This window comes from Pteropus medius, unplaced genomic scaffold, assembly GCF_902729225.1.
Source record: "Pteropus medius unplaced genomic scaffold, Ma_sr-lr_union100, whole genome shotgun sequence".
NCBI lineage: Eukaryota > Metazoa > Chordata > Mammalia > Chiroptera > Pteropodidae > Pteropus > Pteropus medius.
Genome location: NW_024344698.1, coordinates 16,857 through 38,228, shown reverse-complemented (window position 1 = coordinate 38,228; position 21,372 = coordinate 16,857). Strand labels below are relative to the sequence as shown.

The following is a 21,372-nucleotide window of genomic DNA, read 5'->3' as shown; positions in this document are numbered from 1 at the left end:
CGCATTCTAGAGTGTTGGGCTACTTGGAGACCCACAGACCCACCCACACACGTGTGCATGTGTACACACAGACACGCATTTAGCGTGGTTAGATGTCCATGAGCTGTGTGGAGACACGGACCTGGACACCGTCAGGGCAGGCGTGTGGGGACTCGGAGAGGTTTCTGAAGGAGAACCAGGCCTCTGCTCTTCCCCGAGACTTTACATCAGGTGTGACCTTGGCCTTTCAGCGGTGGTCACTGCGTGTTTTCACGTCAGCACTGACGAGAACAACCATGCAAGAATTTGCAGCTGCAGAAACTGTTCCAAGTGTAACTGCCCTCCCTGCTCTGTGAATGACACGTGGGATGAGGTTCCCCGTGAGGACACACAGGTGGCCGTGTGATCGCCAGTCCTCTCCTCCTGGGCCTCAGAGCAGGGGAGGCCTCTGCTCCGCAAATGGCCTGTTTTAGGTCCCTGCCTTCAGGACCACCGCAACCCATTCCCCAAGGCCACTGCCCAACGGTGCATTGAGGATGACCCGGCTTCGGGGGCCGCCCGGGGCTGCGTCTCCTGTACCTTGCCTGCCAAACGTACCAGGGTACAGACCACCAAGGCCCTCTCTGTCCCCAGAGCCCCGCTCCTGCTCAGACCCTGAGCCCCTCCGAGGCTCCTCTGGGCCCCACTGTGCCCAGACCCCACGGACCTGGTCCAGGCTTAGAGGGCCGACTGGAGCCTCTATCCCCGACTGGCTCCCCAAGTGCAGGGTCACGTCCTGGACAGTGCCGTCACAGAGGGGGCACTGGTACAGGATTCCTGGTCAGGAGTCTGGGGTGGTCCTGGCAGGGGCCATGGTTTAGGAGTCCTGAGGTTCAGGGCACTCGCGTTTTCTCAGAGAAGCCGTGTCCCCACAGCAGCCGAAGCGTCAACAGGTTCCACGGGAGCGCTGGCGTGTGCTGCACGGGCCCCTGCGCTTCCTCGTTACGTCTGAGAGTCGGAGGAACCAGGGGCCTGTCCCGGGGGGTCGTTTAGGGGTGTGCACGTGAGCAAAGGCTTCCTCCTTCTGTGGGATTGAAGCTTCTGGTTTGTGGCAAGACTTCAGTGGGACACGTGAGGTCTGTTTCATGGTGTCTCCGTGTGACTTTTCGTGCTCGCCTTGCTGTAGTGGCTGCACACGCGTCAGCTGCAGGAATTTAGTAAACACTGGACTAGAGACACTGAGCTCGAGCATGGCGTCCGGTGACCCGGTGACACTACAAGCCAGTTGGCGACTGAAGCAGTTTGATGAGTTTTGCTCACCGTCTGCCCTTGTGCTCTGCTCACTCCCCGTGCATCTGTGGCGTGCTGGTTACCTTTGCCACGTGAACAGACCACCCTGTACTGTGCGCCGCGTTTGCCCAATCATGGGTCTGCCTGGGCAGTTTGGTGGCTGTCCATATCTGGCCAGGGGACAGCACCTCTGCGAGCAGGTGCTCATGCCCCACGCCCCAGCCCTGTGTTCATGGTGGGGACTGCCCAAGGGCAGGGGCGAGCATGCTCCAGTCTCTGCTGGCACTGGATGCACGGCCACCCTTCAGGCAGGCACAGCTGGGGACGGTCACCTGCCCAGCCCGGGTCTGTCGGTGGGACATATGCTCTGCCCCTCGTGGTACGAGCTACAGAGTCACCTTAGGGGGCGGCGGGGTGACAGGCCTGCAAAGGAGGACCTGGCCGTTGTTTCAGGCTGCAGGAACACCGTCTCTTCCAGAAGGACTGGAGGGGGGAGGGGACAAGAGCAACACAGAACTTGTGACCATCGTTGTGCAGAGTGCAGGCTTGCGCATCAGAGGCCGTGCCTGCCCCCACCAACCCAGTGCTGATCTGACCCGGAAGCAGATCCTGAATCTGGCCCATCCCAGGAGCGGGGTGCTGGGCAGCCTCCTGCGTGTGGCGTCCGGTCTGAGCAGCTGGCAGAGCTCCTGCACTGCGGCCATCACCTCTCTCATGTGCCAGCTGCACCCTGTTTCTGTCGCCGGTGACTGCACACCTCACCCCTGGTCTCTCTGACTGACTTTGAGGGGGTCGACCATCGGAGTCCTGCACGACAGTCAGGCAGTGGGGAGGAAGGTGGGGTGGGGCAGGCAACGGGGATGGGCAGAAGAAGACCAGCCGGAAGTCCCTGACGAGTTTGAGAAGCGGCGGGGGGCTTAGATGGTGAGGGCAAACGGAAGGCCCGCCTGAGGCTTCGTCCTGTGTGAGCCCAGCTAGATGGCACTCTGGGAAATGCAGAACCGGAGCCGGGCAGGCCCGAGGTTGCTGGGGCATAGGGGAGCGCAGGAGAGGTCTAGGGCGGGGACCGCTCTGCTGACATTGCCCTGACGGATAGCAGCGTTGCTGGGGCGTCCGCACCCATGGAAGGCAGGCCACGCGGCATGCCCAGCGGACACTCAGGGCTGGTTGCTAACACTGCGGGGGGCGGGGGTGTAACAAACGTAGCGCCCACCCCAGTGCAGGGCCACCACCGTAGGGCGCACGGGAGACAGGCCCCGTGGGAACTCGTGCCTTCTGCACACCCGAAGCTGCTGGGAAAAAAAAAGTCTTTTAGAGAGAAAGGACGAGGGAAAGGTGGGTGCAGTCCAGGCTGCCCGTCAGGGGTCCAGGTCACCTCTTGGATATCTTCATTCCTGGGCCGGGAAAAGCGGGGCGAGTCCACCTGCCGGAGACCAAGTGACAGTGTGGCTGCGAGCTGGGCCGGCGAGACATCCCTGGGGTCCTGTGATTTGCGGGGGAGAAAGGGCGCAGCTCTTTCTCTCCCCTTCAGACAGGGGAGAGAAAGACCTGTCCGGCCCTTTGCGGGCCTGGTTCAGAAAGGGGCCACGGGCAGTGCGGGCCTGAGGCCAGTTTGGGCCACTCGGGGTTTTCCTGTGTGTGTCCTCAGATGCCTGTGTCTCTTCATTTGCTTTTTAAATGAGCGCTGAATGGGCAGTGGCTTGAGGCCCGCAGGGAGCGGGACCTTGTTTGCGAGTGGCCCCTGTGCCGGGGACGCACCTGGCACCTGAGGGTAAACTCGTGGCGGGGTGGGGGCCGCGCCAGGAGGACGCCAGGGAGGAGCAAGGAGAAGGGACACATGCCTGAGGGGGCGGGGCCGACTGAGGGGGCGGGGCCGTCAAGTGGCGGGGCGGGACAGGGGTTGGGCATGGGGCGCCCAGGGAGGCGCTGCCTGGAGAGCTCCCTCCTGTGCTCTGTCCAGTGTCCCTCCTGTGTTCCTGCTGCCGAGAGCGGAGCCCCACGCCCAGGGTGCATGTCCGGCCTACAGGCTTCTGTGTGGGCGGGAGTGGGAAGTCCCCGAGTGCACCATCCTCGTGTTCCTGCTCCGCAGCCCGCAGGATTCCTGTCCCATGCAGTGGGTGGCAGTGGGTGCAGGCTGGGCCCTGAGGCTCTGCCCTGCTGCTGCGTGTGGATCACCTCTGTGTTACTGCCAAGAGGTGTCCAGACCCACCAGGCAGGAGCTCCCGCGCCAGCAGTGCCCAGCGTGGGCCCAAGGACATCAGCCTCCACGGGCCTCTTTCTCCCTGGGGGACGGGTGGGGAGGCCCAGGGGGGAGGGGGAGGGGCGTGTCCACATTTCCAGCGTGAGTCCACCTGCCTTCATCCACCCTTGCAGTCTGCGTCACCGTGGTTAGGTCGCATCCCGCGTGGCCCAGTGACACCCTATAACCTGGCTAGACAGGCTGAATCCTAGTCCTGACTGCTCCCTCCCCACGTGCCCTTGCTGTGTAAATGTGTCCCTCCACTGGGGAACTGGGGGAGGGCGGCCCCATGCTCACGGACCCCTTCTGCGTGTTCTAGGGAGCGAGCAGCAGCCTGCCCCCATCTGTGCCCCAGGCCAGCAGACGCTCTGTGACGGGTCCTTCTGTGACGGGTCCCTCTGTGGCAGGTCCCTCTGTGACAGGTTCCGTTTTGCCTGGACCCATCTCACTTCTGTGGAGCACATTGTTGTCCCCTTCCTCCAGAGAACTAGCAGGCGGTGTCCCCAGATCGTCTCCCCTTGCCGAGCTGCTGCTGGCTGCTCTGCGCCCGGGGTGCCTCCCACTCCCTCCCTGCAGCGGCAGTGGGACGGCTCAGGGACTTGGCGGGTGACACTCGCCTGCCCGCTCCGCCTGCTCAGCTCACTGCTCAGCTGCTCAGCTCAGCCCCACCGCCTCCCCCCTCAGCCATGTGCCCTCCGCAGCCTGTGGAATGCGAGCGGCCCAGGGCCGGCCCCCAGAGCTCCTGGCCCACCAGGCACAGAGCTCGCTGAGCCCGGCCACCCGGACAGGCCCGCCAGCCGGCGCCACTGCCGCCCCAAGCCCACCGGCCAGCCAGGCCCAGGGCAGCCGCAGCCCCGTGAGGGTGGCGCCGGGCCCGCCCATGCGAGCCGACATGCGGCTCAGGGAGCTGTCCCTGCGCCAGGACCCCGACCTGAGGCAGGAGCTGGCCTCGCTGGCCCGCGGCTGCGACTTCGTGCTGCCCTCCCGCTTCAAGAAGAGGCTCAAGGCCTTCCAGCAGGTGCGGTCGGTGGGGTGTCTGCTGTGTGTCTGGCTGAGTGGCTCCCGCCTTGTCCCCCGCCCTGGGACCCAGGGGGCTGCTCATATTCCCGGGGCTCCCCCTCTGTCCGTGCTTCTCACAGAACAGCTCCCATCACGCTGACAACAAGGCAGCCCCTATGGCCTGTGCGGTTGGCGGGGAGCGTCCCTCACAAAGAGCTCCCCCATCTCCAGCCCGCGGCATGCACCGTGTGCCCAGGAAGCTGACTTCAGGGTTGTGGGCTAGGGTGGTCTGCAGAGAGGGCCGAGCTGCCCGCCGTGGCCTGAACTGTCAGGGGGCGTGGGGACGGCGCCCTTTGTCAGCTGGCGGAGCGTGGCCGCTCCCCGGGTGGGTAGGGTCTCTGTGACGCCACGGCGCCGTCAGCTGTGCTGCGTTCCCAGCGATGCTGTGTGACTCTGCGTCGGAATGCACATCACTGCACGTGAACGCACAGCGCTCCACGACCTGCTGACGGGCTCTAAGGGCTTCTTTTGAGACATTCGTGTAGCGTACTTGCTAGAGTGGGCAGTTCAGTGCCTTTAGTGACTAATTAGCTTTCGAAGTTCCCGGTGATTCTCATAAGTACGCAGAGAAGTGAAACAGGTCTTCGCGTCTGTACCTCGCATGCGTTTTATGAATTAGTTTAAGGAGACCGCGTCACTTAAAAGGATGAGCCTGCACATGACCTGTCTGCAGTCACTCTAACCAGAGGCTGTTGCTGTGCGGCCCCCCCCTCCCCTCCACCCGGGGGCCCGGCACAGGACCCTGATGTGGACCAGGGCTCACACACACTCCCAAATGTCCTGCGTCTTGCGTTATAGACTTTGGCATATTAAACACTTGGAGTTTTTCTCTGCGAAGAGTGAATATCATGCTCATTGGCCCCAAAAAGCCAATCAAATCAAACTGCGTTTTTTGGTGGGAAAAAAGACCCACTTTCTGCTGATATTTTAATCAGAATTTTTTCTCAGATCACATTTTAGCTTTTACAGCTGTTGCGTGTTCTGTCTGTCCTCTGCACCGCCGTCTTTGAAACCGTCTGCCAGCGGGTCACGGTGGTGTCTGTTTCGTTTCTAAGGAGACTCTATTTAAACTCGTCTTAGTTTGGAGACCTCAGAAGTGGCGTCTGACGCAGGCTGATCTTGTTTTCGGCAGCAGGAAGCCGGTGTTTGGTCGTTGTCGCCCTCGTGCATGGTCGCTAGGATGTGTGGTGGAGTCGGAAATCCTTCTGCCTCCCACTTCCTTCGCTGCGACTTGATGTGCAGGGGTTCCCAGGAACCCCAGAATCTGTTCGTGAAAGTCTGTGTTATTTTAGGGTGGCTGTTTATTTTGCAAAATTCAATTTTGGGGAAATACATTTTATGAAGTTCTTTAACAGGAAGTTGTTCCGTATTAAAAATACGTTTCAGCGGCATTTTTCAGGAAAGACAACGTACGCTCTATAAGGCGAGTGCTTCCTGACACACAGGGGACGAAGCGCACGGCTCTTCTCCCTCGGGGACGGGGAGAACCTGCCTGGCTTCTCCCCAGGACGTTTGAGTGTGGATTCGGGACACAGCCGTGCCTGGGTCACAAACGTGCGTGGTAGAGGGAGGCGGCGGGAGATGGGGCGCTGCGGGATACGGGCCAGCGTGGAGGAATGGGGGGCGGTGCTTCCGACCGACAGGACAGCCCAGCCGGCCCCCTGGGGGCTCTCCCGGCTCCTACAGCGTCTGCCCACCCACCCCGCCCGGGACTATGGGGCCACCATGCATGGAGCCTCCAAGAATCCAACGTGACGCCCTACGACATCCCTCAGACCTTGTCCGAGGTCAGATGGCGGCACTTCCGCCCCTGCCCGAGGAGGGCCTCGGCCTCCCCACCGCGAGTCTGCGGCGCTGTCCACGGACTGCACGCTGCATGGCGCCTCTGCTTCCCCCGTGGCTGTCCCCTTTGCCTTGGTTCAGCCTCCTGCAGGGCCCTTGGGGTGATACACAGACCCCAATGCACCATCCCCCCGTACAGTCCTGGACACTGAGCTGACCTCTCCTCCACGTGGGGACAGCCCAGCCTTCCAGTCTGGCTGCCCGGGACACCAGGTGGGGTCACAGTGCTGAGCAGGTCACAGGCCCAGCATGGTCCCAGCACCATGCAAGGAGAGCCGTGGACACTCCTCCGTCCAAGCTCCAGGACCCCAGAATGTCACTGCCCATGAGGCTATGGATGCGGGTGCCTCTCGCATGCCACTCACTGTCAGCTCCATGGTGGTGGCACGCCTTGCTCATGCTCTCCAGCCTCCTCTCCTGGACTTCGTGTGGAAACACAGTGTCGGCGCGCGTCTGTCTGTCCTCGCCCTGGGTGCATGCCCGTTGGGCCTGTCCTTGGGTCTTAGGCATGGAGCAGAGCTGCCGTCCCTGTGGCCAGGCCAGGTGGGGACCCTGCTCAGCCGGGCTCCCTTGTCCACGTCAGTGCTCACTCTCCAGCCCCCCTGGGCTCCTGGGAGCTCAAGACGCCCCCCGAACCTCCTCTGCTTTGCGTGTCCGCTCCAAGCCTCCAGGGATCTTTAGAGACCTTTGTACAGGGCCTGGCTCTCTCATCCTTGTCTTTGGCGCCTCTGTTTTAGACTTTGGCCCTCGGCTCTTCTCGTCCAGTGCGGTGTTTGCGGGTCCACGTGGCAGACCTCGTCCCTGCCGCTGTACGGGGCCCGTGGAGCCAAGAAGAGCCCACAGGGCAGGGGTGGCACCCTCGCTGGCCCCAGACATGTCGCGAATGCTCGTGCTGCTGGGCATAGCTCCCAGTTCTGCCCCGGCCATCGGGCTCTGCCGCTGCCGCTGGCCTTGGGGACCCAGCCAGGGACCCCGTGGAGCTGTGCGTCCTATGCCCGGCACATGTCCACCGGCCTGCCCGGGCCCTGTGCTCCCCGCTCCCGGCTGCTGCCTGTGCTGTGTGTTTGGAGCTGCAGCAGGGTCTGCCCCACGCGCCAGCACCCCGACCCTCTGCAGCCGGCGGTGTCGCCAACTGCACGGCCCACGCGGACCGCTCGTGCAGCCGACCTGCGCCCCGGACTCCGACTCCTTGCGGAGACGTCGCTTGCTCCCACGAAGGCCGCTTTGCACTCGAGCACGCGTGTTGGCGCTGCGTGCTCTGGGAGGCCTGCTGGAGTGTGCGACTCCCAGAGTCGGGACACGGTGCCCTGCACAGAAGTAGCTGTGAGGCTGGTGTTGTCTTCATCCCTGCTCGGGGGAGCTGCTCCCCGGGGCAGCAGGGCGCGGACACGGGCGCCCCGCCCCAGGCCGAGCTGCGCTGGGATTCCCACACGCGCACGCTGGCTGCTTTCGTGGTCTCTGTGGTGTCCCGCCACGGGACAGGCACGCTGGCCACAATTCCTGCACAACCTGCTGAGCCCCCTCCTCGTCCGGGTGTGGCCAGCTCCCAACTGTGTCCTGTGTGTTGGAAAAGAATGTCCCACAGCTGTGCCGGACCACGATCTATTTATGTCCCGGAGACTAAGCCTGCAGATGTCCCGTGTCCACAGCCTGCTCTGTTTTTTGTTGTCCAGTCAGCTCTGTCACGGGTGCCTAAGGTGTGGGCCAGACCCGGGCACCGATGCCGGTCGGGGTGGGTTCCAATGGGAGAGGTGCTGCGTTGTCTGTGGAGGGTGCTCTGGTGACCTGCGGTGGCAGTTCCTGAGAAGGGGCTGTGGGGGTACGGGGGGCGGGGCATCACCAGTGTGTTGGAAGGGACACGTGGCACCGATCCAGGGCAGCCTTCCTGCCATGGCAGTGCGTCCGGCCAGGGCCGCTGTCTCAGAGCAGCAGAAAAACGTCGTGCGGCTAAGTGTCCGTCAGACCCCAGCTGCCAGCCCTGTGGCTGCCCTGTCCCGGCACAGAGCTCCGTCCCCCCGCCCCCGTCGGGCTGCCTCGTGGGGCAGGGGGCCTTCTCAGCTCCTCGCCCGTATCCCCCATACGTCTGCGTTTCCCGCTCTGGTATTCTCTCTGTGCCCAGACGGGATGTAGGGTTCCTGTGCCCAGACTGTCCAGGCTGCACCCTCTTCCTGCATGGCCCGGCCCTCCTGCCTGGAGCACGGCAGACCCCTGAGCCTGGCGCCTGGTGTCCGTCCACCTGTCTGCTGGCCCTCCTGTCCCTCCCCCCTCACGTGTCCATCAGCAGGCACAGGCTTCTCATCTCACAGCCTAGCAGGGTCATTCAGACCCTACAGAGCCCTTGGTCACAGCTTTGTGAGCAAGCAGCATGCGATCGGGTGGGCTTTATTGGAGCTCCCGGCATGGCTGTGGACCGTCACCAGAGAAAGCAGACATAGAAAGTGACCACAAACGTAAAACTCCGGCATAGTAACAAACACCACAAACCACATAAAAAAGACAAGCGGTGCCTGGGGACAAAGGGGCAGCCTGTCCAAGCCAGAAATGTATGGTGCCCTGGACGCTGGTAGGAAAAAGCAGGAATAGTGGGCCAAGCACGTGAGCGGAGCGTTCGCAGGGAAGGAGTGTCAAGGGGTGCACACGAGAAGGCGCTGGAGCCGAGTTCTTGGGACCGAGGGGCGCAGAGAGGGGACCAGCGCTTGGCTGCGCATGTCGGGCTGGCCCCGTCCCCATGTGGCACGCATCCACCTGCGGCCTGGGCGCGAGGGGACACCGCAGTCGTGGCGGGAAGGCGGCGTGAGCACTGTGACGTGTGTGGGTGTGGGTGAGCCCTCGAGCGCTCCGGGCGCGTGGGAGCCCAGCCTGCCGGGGCTCTGCGGGGCTTCTGCCGCCGCTCACAGTTCAGCGGCGCTCATCACGCGCGCGCGGCCTGTGTGGGGCCGGCTCACCGCTGGGACCGTGATCCGTGCAGAGCCGTCGCTTTGTGGCCACGGGGCAGGAGCTGCCCCTACGTGCCCGCAGTGCCCGGCACTGGGCATGAGTGACGCCGGTCATGGCGCTGGGACAGGACGTCCTCCTAGGACAGCCCCCCCACAGGCCGCCTGGGCGTGGTGGACGCAGCAGCTCTCTGCGGCCCGCTCGGGTTTGCCGCCGTCGCCCAGCGGGGCCAGGCTGTGTGACGGCCGCTGGGGGAGCTTGGACCCGCCCTGCTGTGCCCAGGAGCTTCCTGCTGTCCGGGGAACACACAGGACCGTCCGTGCCTGAGCTGGACCAAGCACCGTCCCACAGCCTGTCATTGGGTCCCCTGTGCAGCCCGGGGAGGTGAGGTCCTGTCCCAGGTCGCAGGAGTGCAGAGCAGAGCCCCTTGCACTTGCCTGGAGGGCGGGGGCACTGGGGTGGCCCGCACCCTGGCATCTGAGGGTGTGAGGCGGCGGTGGGTGCTCCGCTCGGTGATAGGCACTCGGCACGGGGCTCGGGGCGGTGCGAGCGCCCTGGGCTCCACAGAGGCCCGTGTGGGCCTCGGCTCTGTCAGGCCTGCCGTGCGCCGTGTCCGTGCAGGTGCGGCCCAGCCACGCCCCTGCCTGCCACTCTGCGCCTCCCCTGGTGTCTCTGACTCCCGCACATCCGGGGCTGCGGGTCCCACGTGGCCCTGTGTGGCCATGTGCCTTGACACTCACACACCGTGTGCTAAGGGGTCTCTGTCGTGCGCATGCCCCTCCATGGTCCACCTTGTGAGCTGACGCCAGCCCCGTGTGTCCCCGTGGCCTCGGCCATTCGTTTTTCCCGCCTCACGGCCAGGACCCCTGGCCGTCCCTGCAGCCTCAGGCTGTGGCTTCATGTCCCCAGCTGCACAGAGCGCGGGGCGAGATGGACGGGGCGTCCACAGATGAGGCCGTGCCACCCCGTCGCCGCCGGTCAGCGATGTCCAGATGCATGCTGTGCAGTCCATGAGCCGCGACGTAGGGCAGCCGCTTGTGGACGGAGAAGGCCGCTGGGTCCGCAGAGACAGACCTTGTCCTGCCCCCAGGACACTGTGCCGTGCAGGGCCGGGGACAGCGAGGCTCACTGAGCACAACCGCAGAGCCTCGGCCCGTCCCCGCCTCGTGGTGCCCCCAGCCCGCCCGGTGCCGGCTCCCGGGTGACCCCCAGCAGGCGTTTCTCAGCCGTCCTGAGCAGGGGCTCCGGGTGGGGTAGAAGCACTTGCGTCCACAGCACCAGCTGCCCCGTCTGCACAGTGCACTGTGACGTCCGGGCGCCAGGGGATCTCACGACTCAGCCAGATGCTGTGACGTCGTCAGCTTTGGATCTGGGCAGCTCTGGCCACACACTGACCGTTGTATGCTCCCTCCCATGTCCGGGCAACAGGAGCACCACAGGGCTGCGGTGCGTTCTGGGCGGGCCGCCCGCAGTGTGGGGAGGCGCACACGTGCCCAGCCTCTGGGACATGCGGGTGGCCGCGAGGGACACAGCCGTGCGTTCCAGGCGGGAGGGCCCTGTCCCCGCTGGGAGCTTCGGCCGTCCACGGCCCACCTGAGGGGACCCTGAGCTCCCAGGGGACTGCGGGGCACGTCCTCCCCAAGGCCCAGGCTGGGGCCCCACGCGAGGCGCGGTGGCGTGAGGCCCGGCAGTCGCAGGTGGCACCCACGGGCAGGCAGGTGGTAGCCTCCCCTTATGGCGGCTGTCACTGGAGTCGGCCTGCGGGGCTGCGGGACGTCTCTGAGCAAAGTCGGGTCGGGCGGGCTCGGTGTGGTCCCCGCCACACCACGTCTGTCCCTTAGCCCTAGCGTGAGAGGCGCGTCAGCCTTCCCGGTTCTAACGTGGCTGTCGCCTGCTCGTTTCAGGTCCAGGCGAAGAAGGAGGAGCCGCTGCCGCCCGCCAGCAGCCAGAGCATTCCGGCCTTCTACTTCCCCCGAGGCCGGCCGCAGGGCACGGCGCACGTGGAGGCCGCCATCGCCACCGTCGAGAGGACCTTCGCGCAGTTCCCGCACGAGCGGGCCACCATGGAGGACATGGGCCGAGTGGCCAGGGTGCGTGCGTCGCATGCGGCTCGTGTGTCCCGCGCCTCGCGTGTCCCGCGCCTGCGTCAGGCGGACGCTCGCCCGAGCGATCGCTGCAGCCGCGAACACCGAGCACGCGCAACAGCTGCCATTAGCCTTGTCCCGGACACTGAGGACCGCTGAGGGACGTGGCCCCACTGTCCCCCCCTTCCCCTGGGCGTGGCGGTGTGGACGGGGCACAGCCTGTCTCTGCACCTCGTGACCCGCGTCTTGCCATCGGGCGTGGCGTCCGGGGCCCTGAGCCCGGGCCCTCCGTCCCCGTGTGCGATTTTCAGTGGCAGCTCAGGGCTCACACTGTGCGCGTCGTCACGCAGTGCGGCATTTTCTCCTACGACTGTTCCCATGAGAGCCGTGTTGAGGCGCAGATGCGGCATGGTTACGCAGCCCTGTGTGGCAGCCTGGGCCAGGAGCACACGGACCCCTGCGGTGCCTGGGCTGGCAGGGCCCGTGCGCCCCGCGTTGGTCTGCACGCCCCCCACCCACGCGCTCCCCGCTCCACGTCACGTCCCGCTTCCCCTTGAGCTGCCTCAGAAAGTGCTGCTGCGTCGCGTTAAGCACGCCTGGTCATCCGGTCTTCCCTGTGCCTCCTGTGGCCCTGGGAGCTCTGTCATCTGTCTCTCCTTCCCGCCCCGCCCCCCGCCGCCACGTCCCCTCCTGTGCAATGGCGCCATGTTCGGACGCTGGCCCTCTGTCCACTGTGTATCATGAGAAGCTTCTGGTCTGTGAGCAAACTAACCTCGCACGCGTCCCTTTGCTTTCAAGGCTGCGGGGTTGACGTTCCCTTTTCTGGAGCAGCTTTTTTGCCGTGTAATTCACAACCACACAATTCACCCTCTTCGAGGGAACGAGTCAGTACTTTTTAGTGGATTCAAAGTTGTGCAGTCATCACAACTACAGTTCTGCCACCCCGAAAAGAAACCCCGTTCTCCGCCTGTCATCCCAACCGCCTTATCCCTCCTGTGGGAAACCCCTAACCACCTCGCGTGCGCGTGCGCGCTTTGGCTGCCTCACGTCATCGGAGTCTCCCGTGTGCTATCGGGTCCGGCGTCTCTCTCGGGCACGTGTCCGGGCCGCGTGCCCAAGCCCACTCCCCCCGCTGCACGGCGTGCGTGCATTTCTCCACCGCCGGGCGTTGCAGACGTCGGTGCTGATGTTCACGTTTCTCTGCGCCGTGCTCCCCCGCAGTGGGATGGACGCATTGCTGGTCACACTGGTTTAGCTTCCAGTGTCACATCCAAGAAATCGCTGCCGCATCCAGGGTCAGCGGTGAGCGCTCGCTGTCTGCGCGCTGCAGCTCTCGCAGCTGTCTCGGTCTGGTGGACGCTCACGTGTCGGGTCCAGTTCACCGTCTGCAGGGGAAAAGTCCGCCGCCGTTCTTCCCAAGCTGCGGGGTCTCGGCCCCTGCGCAGGGAACCGGCTGACCGACGTGCCAGGTTCAGCTCCGGATTCCGAGTCTGGGCCGTGGCCCGTATCGTCGTCCAGCGCCAGCTCCACACGGATCTGCCGCCACGGCCTCATGCCAAGCTCCGAAGTCGGGATGTGTCAGGCTCCGACCGTGGCCTTCCAGGTCGACTTTTAGGTTTGGGCTCCCTCGCAAGGCCACATGGATGTTAGTGTCCGCTTATCACTTCCTGCAGTGGTGCAGCGGGGTCCCGGTGGGGGCGTGTTGCTCTGGAGATCATTTGGGGGGTTGTGGTGTTGACTTGTCCTCCGCCCGTGTTCCTGGAGGCTCTTCCCATCCCGTCAGAGTTTCACTTGCCTCAGAGAAGGTTTTGTAGTTTTCAGGTATGAGTTGCATGTCTTTTGTTTAATTCGTTGCAATGTATTTTATCATTTGCCCATTTTTATGCTGTTACAGGTGAAATTTATTTTCAGACTGCTCACTGCAGGTGTTGAAAACTGCAGTTGATTTTTGTGCATTGATCTGGTACCGACAGCCCTTCCGAACTGTGAGCTCTGTTGTTTCCGGCGCGTCCTTCGGGGTTTCATGGGTCCGTCATCTCGTCGCCTGTGCGAAGACTTGTCTCAGCTGCTCCCTCCCAGCGTGGGCGCCTCGTGCATCTTCGTCCCCTCTGTCGTTATTCTTTCGATTCAGTGCGCTAATACCGGCGTTAATTGTTCCAGCAGTGAAGCCTCCTTGCAGTCCTGGAGTAAATCCCCCTTGGTCATGGCGTGTCACCTTCTTATGTGGTGCTGGATTCTGTTTGCTGGCATTTTGCTGAGGATTTGCGCATCTGCGTTTCTGAGACGCTGGCAGTTTCCTTGTTGCTCCTGTGTCTGCTTCGGGTTAGGGTAGCACTGGCCTTAGCACGTGTGGGGGCAGGGTTCCCTTCTGTTAGGGACGGCGTTTTCTAAAGCATGTGGAAAGTTTTGTTTCATAAGTTTGTGGAAACGCACATGGTTTTAAGGTCAAATCTAAAAAGCAGGCATCTTCAGCTGGGCCCACGTTCTGTCCGTCTGTTGACTGTTTCCTTCCTCCCTGGTCAGTGAGAGGTTTCCTAGTGTTGCTTGTACTGTTGTTGAAGTTTAACGCGTGCAGATGCGAACCCGCGCATGCAGGTGAGCACGTGCCCACGTTTAATTTCTCCCCTTGGATAAGCAGTAGCGTACTAGTCTACCCCTGGGTGGTTTTGGTGAACGTGACATCTTGGAGGTCACTGCATGTCAGTATGGGCAGGCCTCACTTTGCTCCATAGTCTGGAACCATGAAAATGGCCGTGGAGTCAGTCTCACTCAGTGGGAAAGATTTTCAGTGTTTTGTAACATTTAAAGTGTTTGTTAAAACGTTAAAAACTGTCTTATGGTTGGTTATAGATGTGTAAAAAAGTGAAAAAATACTCAGGCTGACGTTTAGTGCCTGGCCTTGACCCACGACAGAATCAGCAGCTCTCCGTTCCTGTCTCAGTGGACAGCGTGGCAGAGTCCACCTGGGCCTGGGCCGTGCGCACGGGCAGTTCCCACGCCACTGCCCAACCGTGCGCCCCAGCCCCCCACCGCCTGTGCCCGGCGCTGCGGGGTGTCCGAGGCCCCGTGGTGGGGGTGCGTCTGCCACCACCCCCCTGCAATGTCTGCGTGCTCTTTCCCTCACAGCTGCCTTTGCATTGCAAACGTGCCGTCACCGAGGCTTCCAGCTCCCGACTCGGCCTGGAGCCCTGAGGCCACACGCCGTCCTCCCGCCCCCTGCATGCCCGCCGTTCTCACACAGCCGTCCCCTCCAGTCACGTCCTGCACGTCACACCGTGCTTCCTCCGGTGGCCGCACCGGTCACCTGTCTGGACGTCCATCTGAGCTGCTAGGTCCAGGGTCGAGCTGCTCCTTGGCCTGTGTCTGGATGAAGGGACAGCTTTGGCGGTAAAAGCAGTTTCCACATTTTCGTTGGGGCCTCCAAGAGAACTAGGGTGACCTGGAGTGTCACCCAGCTGGGGTGCCGTGACAGCTACCTGTTTTCTTACGAATTTTTCTCCTGCTGGGGGACGAGGGGCAGCCCTGCCACCAGGCAGCTGCTGTGTGTGGACTGCAGAGCAGACGCGCAGGGGCAGGTCCCTGTGGACAGGGGCCCCTCGCGCTTGCTTTCCAGGGGCCGCGCCCTGTACCAGCACTCGCACGTCCTGTGCCGGGATGGCTGGCACCGGAGCCATGTCGCGGGGAACCGGTGTGGCTTCACCAAGCACGGCCACCGGTGTGGCACGTGGGAGGCCTGCACGGGGCGTGGCACCCTCACCCCTGCCCCGTCTTAGGGACCGTCAGCCTCCGAGCGTGAGGCGCGGTAGCAGCTGCGGGGTTTTCATAGATGCCCTTGCGAGCTCCTTTCTATTTCCAGTCCGCTGGGAGCTCTTTTCCTCTTTAAAGTCGTGCCTCTGTGGGCAGCGCTGCTGTGCACACACCGTGGTGGCCGTGCGGGTTCCCTTCCTTCGTCTGCGACAGCGTGAATTATCGGTCCCGCTGCACAGCCGTGCGTCCTTGGAGAAGTCCCGTTTCCTCCTTTCTCTGCGCTTTCGGGTTCTGATCGCCGGCGTCTCGTCAGGGCTGTAGGTTCACCGGAGACGCTGCTCTGCAGTTTCATCTGTTCTGTGGCTGGCTGGGCGCCAGGGCAGCTGGCCTCGCAGTCGGAGGGGAAGTGTTCCTCGTTCTTCTCTGTTCTGGACGCACTCGCTTAGAATCGGTGTCATTTTTAGTTAATCAGTGGAGTGTGCCCGTCTGCCACGGAGGTTGGGGTCTTCTGTCTGGAAAGGACCTAACGCGGCGTCAGTTTCTCCCGGCAGACACGTCGCGTGAGCCACGATGCTGTGCGTCTGCCGAAAGTCCTGTCCCGTTCTGAGCCGGGGAGTTGACTGCCATAATGTTCTTTGTCAGATTTTCGCGGTCTGCGCTGACGTCCTCTCTGCCATCTCTGCGGTCTGCGCTGACGTCCTCTCTGCCATCTCTGACGTTGCTGTTGCTGTGTCTTTTCCCCTGTTCTCCATCACTTTGGCCAGAAATGCATTTTTCTGGTCTGTCCCAAGAACTTGCTTTCACTTCTAGTGCTTTTTTCCTAATGATTTCCTATCACGTTGATTTCCAGTCTTTATCATTTCCTGTCTTCTGCTGCCATAGGTTTAGCTTCTCTCTGCAGCCACTCGGCGAGGCGGCTTTGCCCAGGGGAGCACTCCGTGCTGTGCATTCTGCGGGGGGCTGGTGCCCTGCCCCCCACGGCCGCGCGGGTCCTCACCTTCACCCACGGCGCCTGCATTCCAGTTTGTCTGGTGGTTTCTCCTTTGCCCCACAAGCTATTTAGAATTTCATCATCTCCTTTTTCAAAATATGCAGCTTCTTTGGACACTGTCCTCTCGTTGCTTTCTGACTTGGACGTGCGGGCTGGGGCACAGCGACTCCAGTCCGCTTCCGCGGGCCCAGACGCGGTCCTGCGCCGGGTCAGCGGCCGCGAGCGTGGACGTGGGTCCCGCTCCCCAGTGTCGGGTTGTGCCCTCAGTTCCAGTGTTTCAAACGTTTCCATTTCCGCAGATTGTGTACTCGTTTTGTCCGTTATGGGTCTAAAGGGTGGTGCCGAGCTTGGCCACACTGGCTGGGGTTTGCTCCTGTCCTGGGAAGTGGGGTCTCTGCACCTGGCACCTGTCGGGGGGCGTGCCCTGCTGGTGTGGCCCGCGGGGCGTGGCCTGCCAGGACGAGGCCTGGTGCATGCGGCGTCACCCATGGCGGAGAGCACAGACCACAGGGCACGCACTGCGCACGCACTGTGACGGACCACAGTGCCGTTGTCAGCCCAGTCCTCAGGCCAGTGAGCTCACACACCCACGTGGCCACCGTGCACCACAGCGGGTGCCATCCCCCTGTGCCCACCGCCAGTGCCCCTCGAGGTGCAAGAGCAGCTCCCCAGCGCTGCCCGTGACCCTTCCTCGCTGGGCCCCCACAGTGCACGCACCTTCCCCCCGTTCCCGGCTGCAGCCCGCGTCGTTCCACCTGGGGCGTCTGGTGAGGTCACCAGGAACACCTCGGCCACGTCTTCACAACTGTGAGGCTCACCTGTGCAGGTGTCCTCCTTCGAGGACAGCCGGTGTCCGTGGGGTCTGTGAGGGTCACCCTCAGTGGACACTGCCAGCCCGCGTCCCCGGGCGGCTGTGGCCCGTCCCCTGCGCTGTGCGCCCTAGCCAGCAGCTGCCGTGCTGGGCGTGGCCGTCGCACACGTGCGTGCTGCCATCCCGCACACTCAGCCCCTGCCCCCTGAGCGTCGCTGTCGCCGTGGAGCCTGCCTCCCGCCCGCTGGCGCCTTGTTCTTTCCTTGGGGCCGGTGCACGTCCGTCGGTTGCTGCTGCGTGCCTGTTCTGTTGCTTTGCTGTTTTTAGGAACCCTGCACGTGAGGCGTGTGACGGACACAGCCTCGTAGACCTTCCGCAGGCCGGGGCGTTCGTGTGCAGGTCCCGTCTGCTGTTGACCTGCTCTGTGTCCTGGGGGAGGGGCCGGTGCTCCAGCGTGTCCTCCAGGAGCGGGGCCCATGCGGCAGGCTTTGCCCTTTGACCCGGCATGCTCCTGCAAAGATCGTTCCTTCCCACCGAGGGTTGACAGTGTGAGGTCAGCCCCTGGGCCCCTGAGCCCTGTCCCCTGTCCCCTCCCAGGCGCATGCCTATCCCGCCTCGCCTGACACAGCCTTCAGCACGGTAAGTCTGGAGCAGCCTGTTAAAGTGAGCGCGGCTGTCTGTACAGAACAGACAGACAAAGCACCGCGCTGAGCACTGACTGCCGTGCATCCAGCCCACACGTGGGGTCGCGTGCGGAGTCACTGACCCGAGACGGAGCTCAGTCCCACCCGCGGGAGTCCCTCTCCTGCGGGCTCTGCAGTTTCTCCTCGCAGAGATGGCTCGTGCGTTTCGGGTTAGATTTATTTGTAGGATGAGTTTTTTCCATGCGTTGGACGTATGGCACTGTCAGGAATGTCGTCTTCCAGTTGCTCACTGCCAACGTGTTGACGCTACTCCCCGCTTGTGCGCTGTCCTTGCCCGCGGATTCTCCTGCCGTGCAGCTCGGGCTCGGCGCGCGCCGCGTGAGGCATTGGTGACCTCCAGGCACTCCGCCTCTTGCCGTCCCCCTCTGTGTCTGTCACCTCTCCCGCCCTGGCACCCGAGCTGGCCTCTTCCCGCCGTGCTCCAGGAGGGAGGTCACGGCTGCCCCGTGTCCGACGCGAGCTGCAAGAGTCTGTGGATGGCCGTCGTCACAACGTGCTGTTCCCTCTCTTCCCAGTCGGCTGGGCTGTGGCGTCAGCGGTGGCTCTGTTTTTATTGCTGAATGCAGCGCGCTCATGTGTGTTGTGGGTAGGGTTTTGCGTGCGAGTTCGCGAACGGGGACTGGCCTGTGGTTTTCCTCGTGACCTTGACCTGCTTCAGGCTCTAGGATGTGCAGCTTCAAATGAGAACCGGGAAGTGTCCCTTACGTTCATTCTCGGGAAGCGTCTCTGCGATCCGTGCGGTTTCTTCCGTGGACGGTGCAGGTCATTGGCAAAGCCTCTGCAGCTGGAATTCTCGCTGTGGGAAACTTAAATGACGGGTTCACATCCTTGAAGCAGTATAGAGCTGTTCCGTTTTTCTTTTGTGTCACTGTGGGTTACACGCATAGTCCAGCCATCTGTCCCTTCAGCTCAGTAGCTGCGTTCATTGCCATAAAGTTACACAGAGTATCCACTTCCTGCCTGCCTAGTGCCCTGGGACCTGATGTGGCCGCTGACGTTGGTATTTTGTGTTTTTTCTGTCCTCAGAGAGTTTTGCTAAGGGGTGATTCACTGTTTAAAATCTTTTCAAAGAGCTGACTTTGGGTTTTATTGATTTTCTGTGTTAAGTATTTGCTGCTTTGTCTTTCATGTGTGCTTTATAATTTTTCCATCTTTTTTTACTCGTTTGAGGTAGAAGTTCAGAGCGCTGACTTCAGCCTCCTTTCCTGCGGCACGTGTCTGACGCGGGGCACGTGTGTGACGCGGGGAGCGGCAGCCTGGTCACCGCTGTGTTCCCTGAGGTGTAGTCAAGTGTCGCATTCACAGTGCTCTAGTTTACCTCATTGTCGTCCCACCTGTGGGTGCTCAGAAGCTGCTTCATGTCCAGAGTTGGGGATCTGCCCATTGGCATTGCTGACCTACCGTGTCCCACTTGGGATGTGGTCTGTCCCAGCAGCCCTGACCCCTTGGCGGCATCGCGTGGGACAGCTGGAGAAGCCTGTGTCACCTCCCTGGCTGCAGGGGTCCGTGGGCCTCCCACAGTAGTGTCCGTTGGCTGCGTTGCGGGGAACCTCGAGGTGGGTGCCGGGGCCCCGTGGCTGACCCCTTCCTCCCCCCGCAGGCGTGTGGCTGCCCCCTCTACTGGAAGGGACCTCTCTTCTGTGGAGCCGGCGGGGAACGCACCGGCTCCGTCTCCGTGCACAAGTTTATCGCCATGTGGAGGAAGTGAGTCCGGGGTCGCCGGGGCGGGGTGGGCACAGCAGGGGGCGACACCGCGGTCCTTCTGCAGCCCCCTCCCGTTTGCGCCCCGTGTGGCCGAGCCTGAGCCACAGGCTGCGGCAGGCCCTGTGGTCGCCCGTGTGTGAGGACATGCAGACGCCCTCTGCACTTCCAGGATCCTGCAGAACTGTCACGACGACGCTGCCCGGTTCGTCCACCTGCTCATGAGCCCCGGCTGCAACTACCTGGTGCAGGAGGACTTTATCCCCTTCCTGCAGGTACAGCTCCCGGAGACACCTTGCGCCTCCTGAAGGCACAGCACTGTTTACACTGCAGACCAATTTCAGCCCCTGCCTACACTCCACCCACTCACCCTCTGCTCACACCGCAACCACTCACCTCTGCTTCACACCTCACCTAATTTGCTCGCCGCTTGGCACTGCACCCGGCCTCAGCGCCCTGCCTCACCCACTCCACCACTTCGGCTTGCCACCACAGAACCACTCCACTCCTGGCTTCACAATGACGGATTCTCATCCATTCCACACGCATGTGCACTCTACCCTTTGCTCCACAGCTCTCACACACTCACCTCTGCGAGCACCCGTGACCTCCACTTCACTCCCATTCATACTCATACCCACTACCCCGCTTCACACTGCGACACACTCCCTGTCTGTGCTCACTCGTTTACGCCAGATAAAATTACTAAAATTTCACTTCAGTTTACACTGAGTGTAACTCCATTCCAGCTAATGATTCTCACCGCATTTACACCGCAGACGACTCACCCCTTCCTGTAGGTGCAGCTCCCCACACCATATGCCTTTTCAAGAGGTACATGCCAGGCCACCATTTTGCACCTCACCCCTTTGTCTTTAGCAGCTCACACACCTCACTGCGTCTTGCTCACATGGGTACTATTCACCCCTTTGCCTTACTGTATGTAGACTTCTGCCCTCATGGCATGCATACCCACCCCGTCTATGCCGCATGGACCTGGAGTCTGACCCCTCCCGTGGGTGACGCCTCCCATGAGGCTAGTTTGACGAGTGGCCATTCTGACCTGTAGGACAGGAGGGTGCAGACACTTCCTGTTCTGTCCCCGTGGGCCACGGAGGGTCTGAGACATAGGGAAGGCTGGCCCTGGGCACGGGCCTTTCTGCCTAAAACAGGTCACAGTGTCGCAGGAGCTGGCGTCTCCCACGCGAGTCTCTACTGTGAAACAGTTCAGTGCATGTCGCAGCTGGGAGGTGACGGCAGCGGCTCCATTAAGGGTTAGAAGATGCTCACTCAGTTGTCACGAGGAACCGAAGCCGCCAGCGCCGTCCCAGCGGGGTGGTCCGAGGGCCCCTGTGTTTGTGACGGTCCATCGCGTGCGGCTAGTTCAGTTTTGTGTGGACGGCGCATCGGTCCTCGTGTGTCTGTGATCAGTGACCCTGCTGCGAGAGGCGGAGTGACAGCTGTCACCTCGGGTGCCAGGCGTGTCCTGGGCCCGGGGCGGCTGGCTGGCTGCAGTTGCCTGACATGGCCCCCCGGAGGCCACAGTGTGGCTGGGTGTTTGCAGACCGGGCCGGGCCGGAGGCCCAGGCGCGGCCCCGCACTGACCACTCTGCCCATGCGCAGGACGTGGTGGACACGCACCCCGGGCTGGCTTTCCTGAAGGAGGCAGCGGACTTCCACTCTCGCTACATCACCACAGTGAGTACCTCGCCTGCTGCTTCCTAGGTGCCCAGGGCCGGCCAGCCGACAGCCTGCAGAGGGGCACCCCGTGTGCTCGCCCAGACACAAAACACTGGGCCCTGTTCTGGGGCCCGCGCCAAGGGGCTGCGGGCAGCCGTGTCTAACCGACACCGAGCAGGCGTGCTCTACACCGCCTGGTGGCCCTCGCTGCACACCTGGCATCATGCTGGTGTGGGGCGGGTGCGAGGGGGACGCGCCACGGACCCTGCCTTCTCCCCGGCACCCAGCCAGAAAGGCTGGCCTGGGGCCACGCAGCATGTGGGACGTTTTAG

The 21,372-nt window shown here is 62.7% G+C and overlaps 1 protein-coding gene and 1 long non-coding RNA gene across 5 annotated transcripts in view; one reads left to right on the top strand and one right to left on the bottom strand.

Annotated features, from left to right (window-relative positions):
• Nucleotides 1-21,372, top strand: part of PPP2R3B (protein phosphatase 2 regulatory subunit B''beta) — a 34,143-nt gene that overhangs the window by 4,995 nt on the left and 7,776 nt on the right. For 2 of the 3 annotated variants that reach the window (XM_039873286.1, XM_039873287.1), the window contains exons 2-5: nucleotides 11,227-11,412; nucleotides 19,260-19,363; nucleotides 19,533-19,635; nucleotides 20,984-21,058. In XM_039873286.1, the coding sequence (XP_039729220.1) occupies nucleotides 11,227-11,412; nucleotides 19,260-19,363; nucleotides 19,533-19,635; nucleotides 20,984-21,058 (468 nt within the window). The remainder of the gene's footprint in view (nucleotides 1-11,226; nucleotides 11,413-19,259; nucleotides 19,364-19,532; nucleotides 19,636-20,983; nucleotides 21,059-21,372) is intronic. The other variant, XM_039873288.1, reaches the window with a different exon arrangement.
• The window catches only part of LOC120610949 (uncharacterized), a 29,653-nt gene continuing 13,711 nt past the window's right edge, over nucleotides 5,431-21,372 (bottom strand). The window contains exon 6 of one of the 2 annotated variants that reach the window (XR_005655032.1): nucleotides 5,431-5,810. This is a non-coding gene — a long non-coding RNA (uncharacterized LOC120610949). Of the gene's footprint in view, nucleotides 5,811-20,327; nucleotides 20,800-21,372 lie in introns of those variants that run through there. The other variant, XR_005655031.1, reaches the window with a different exon arrangement.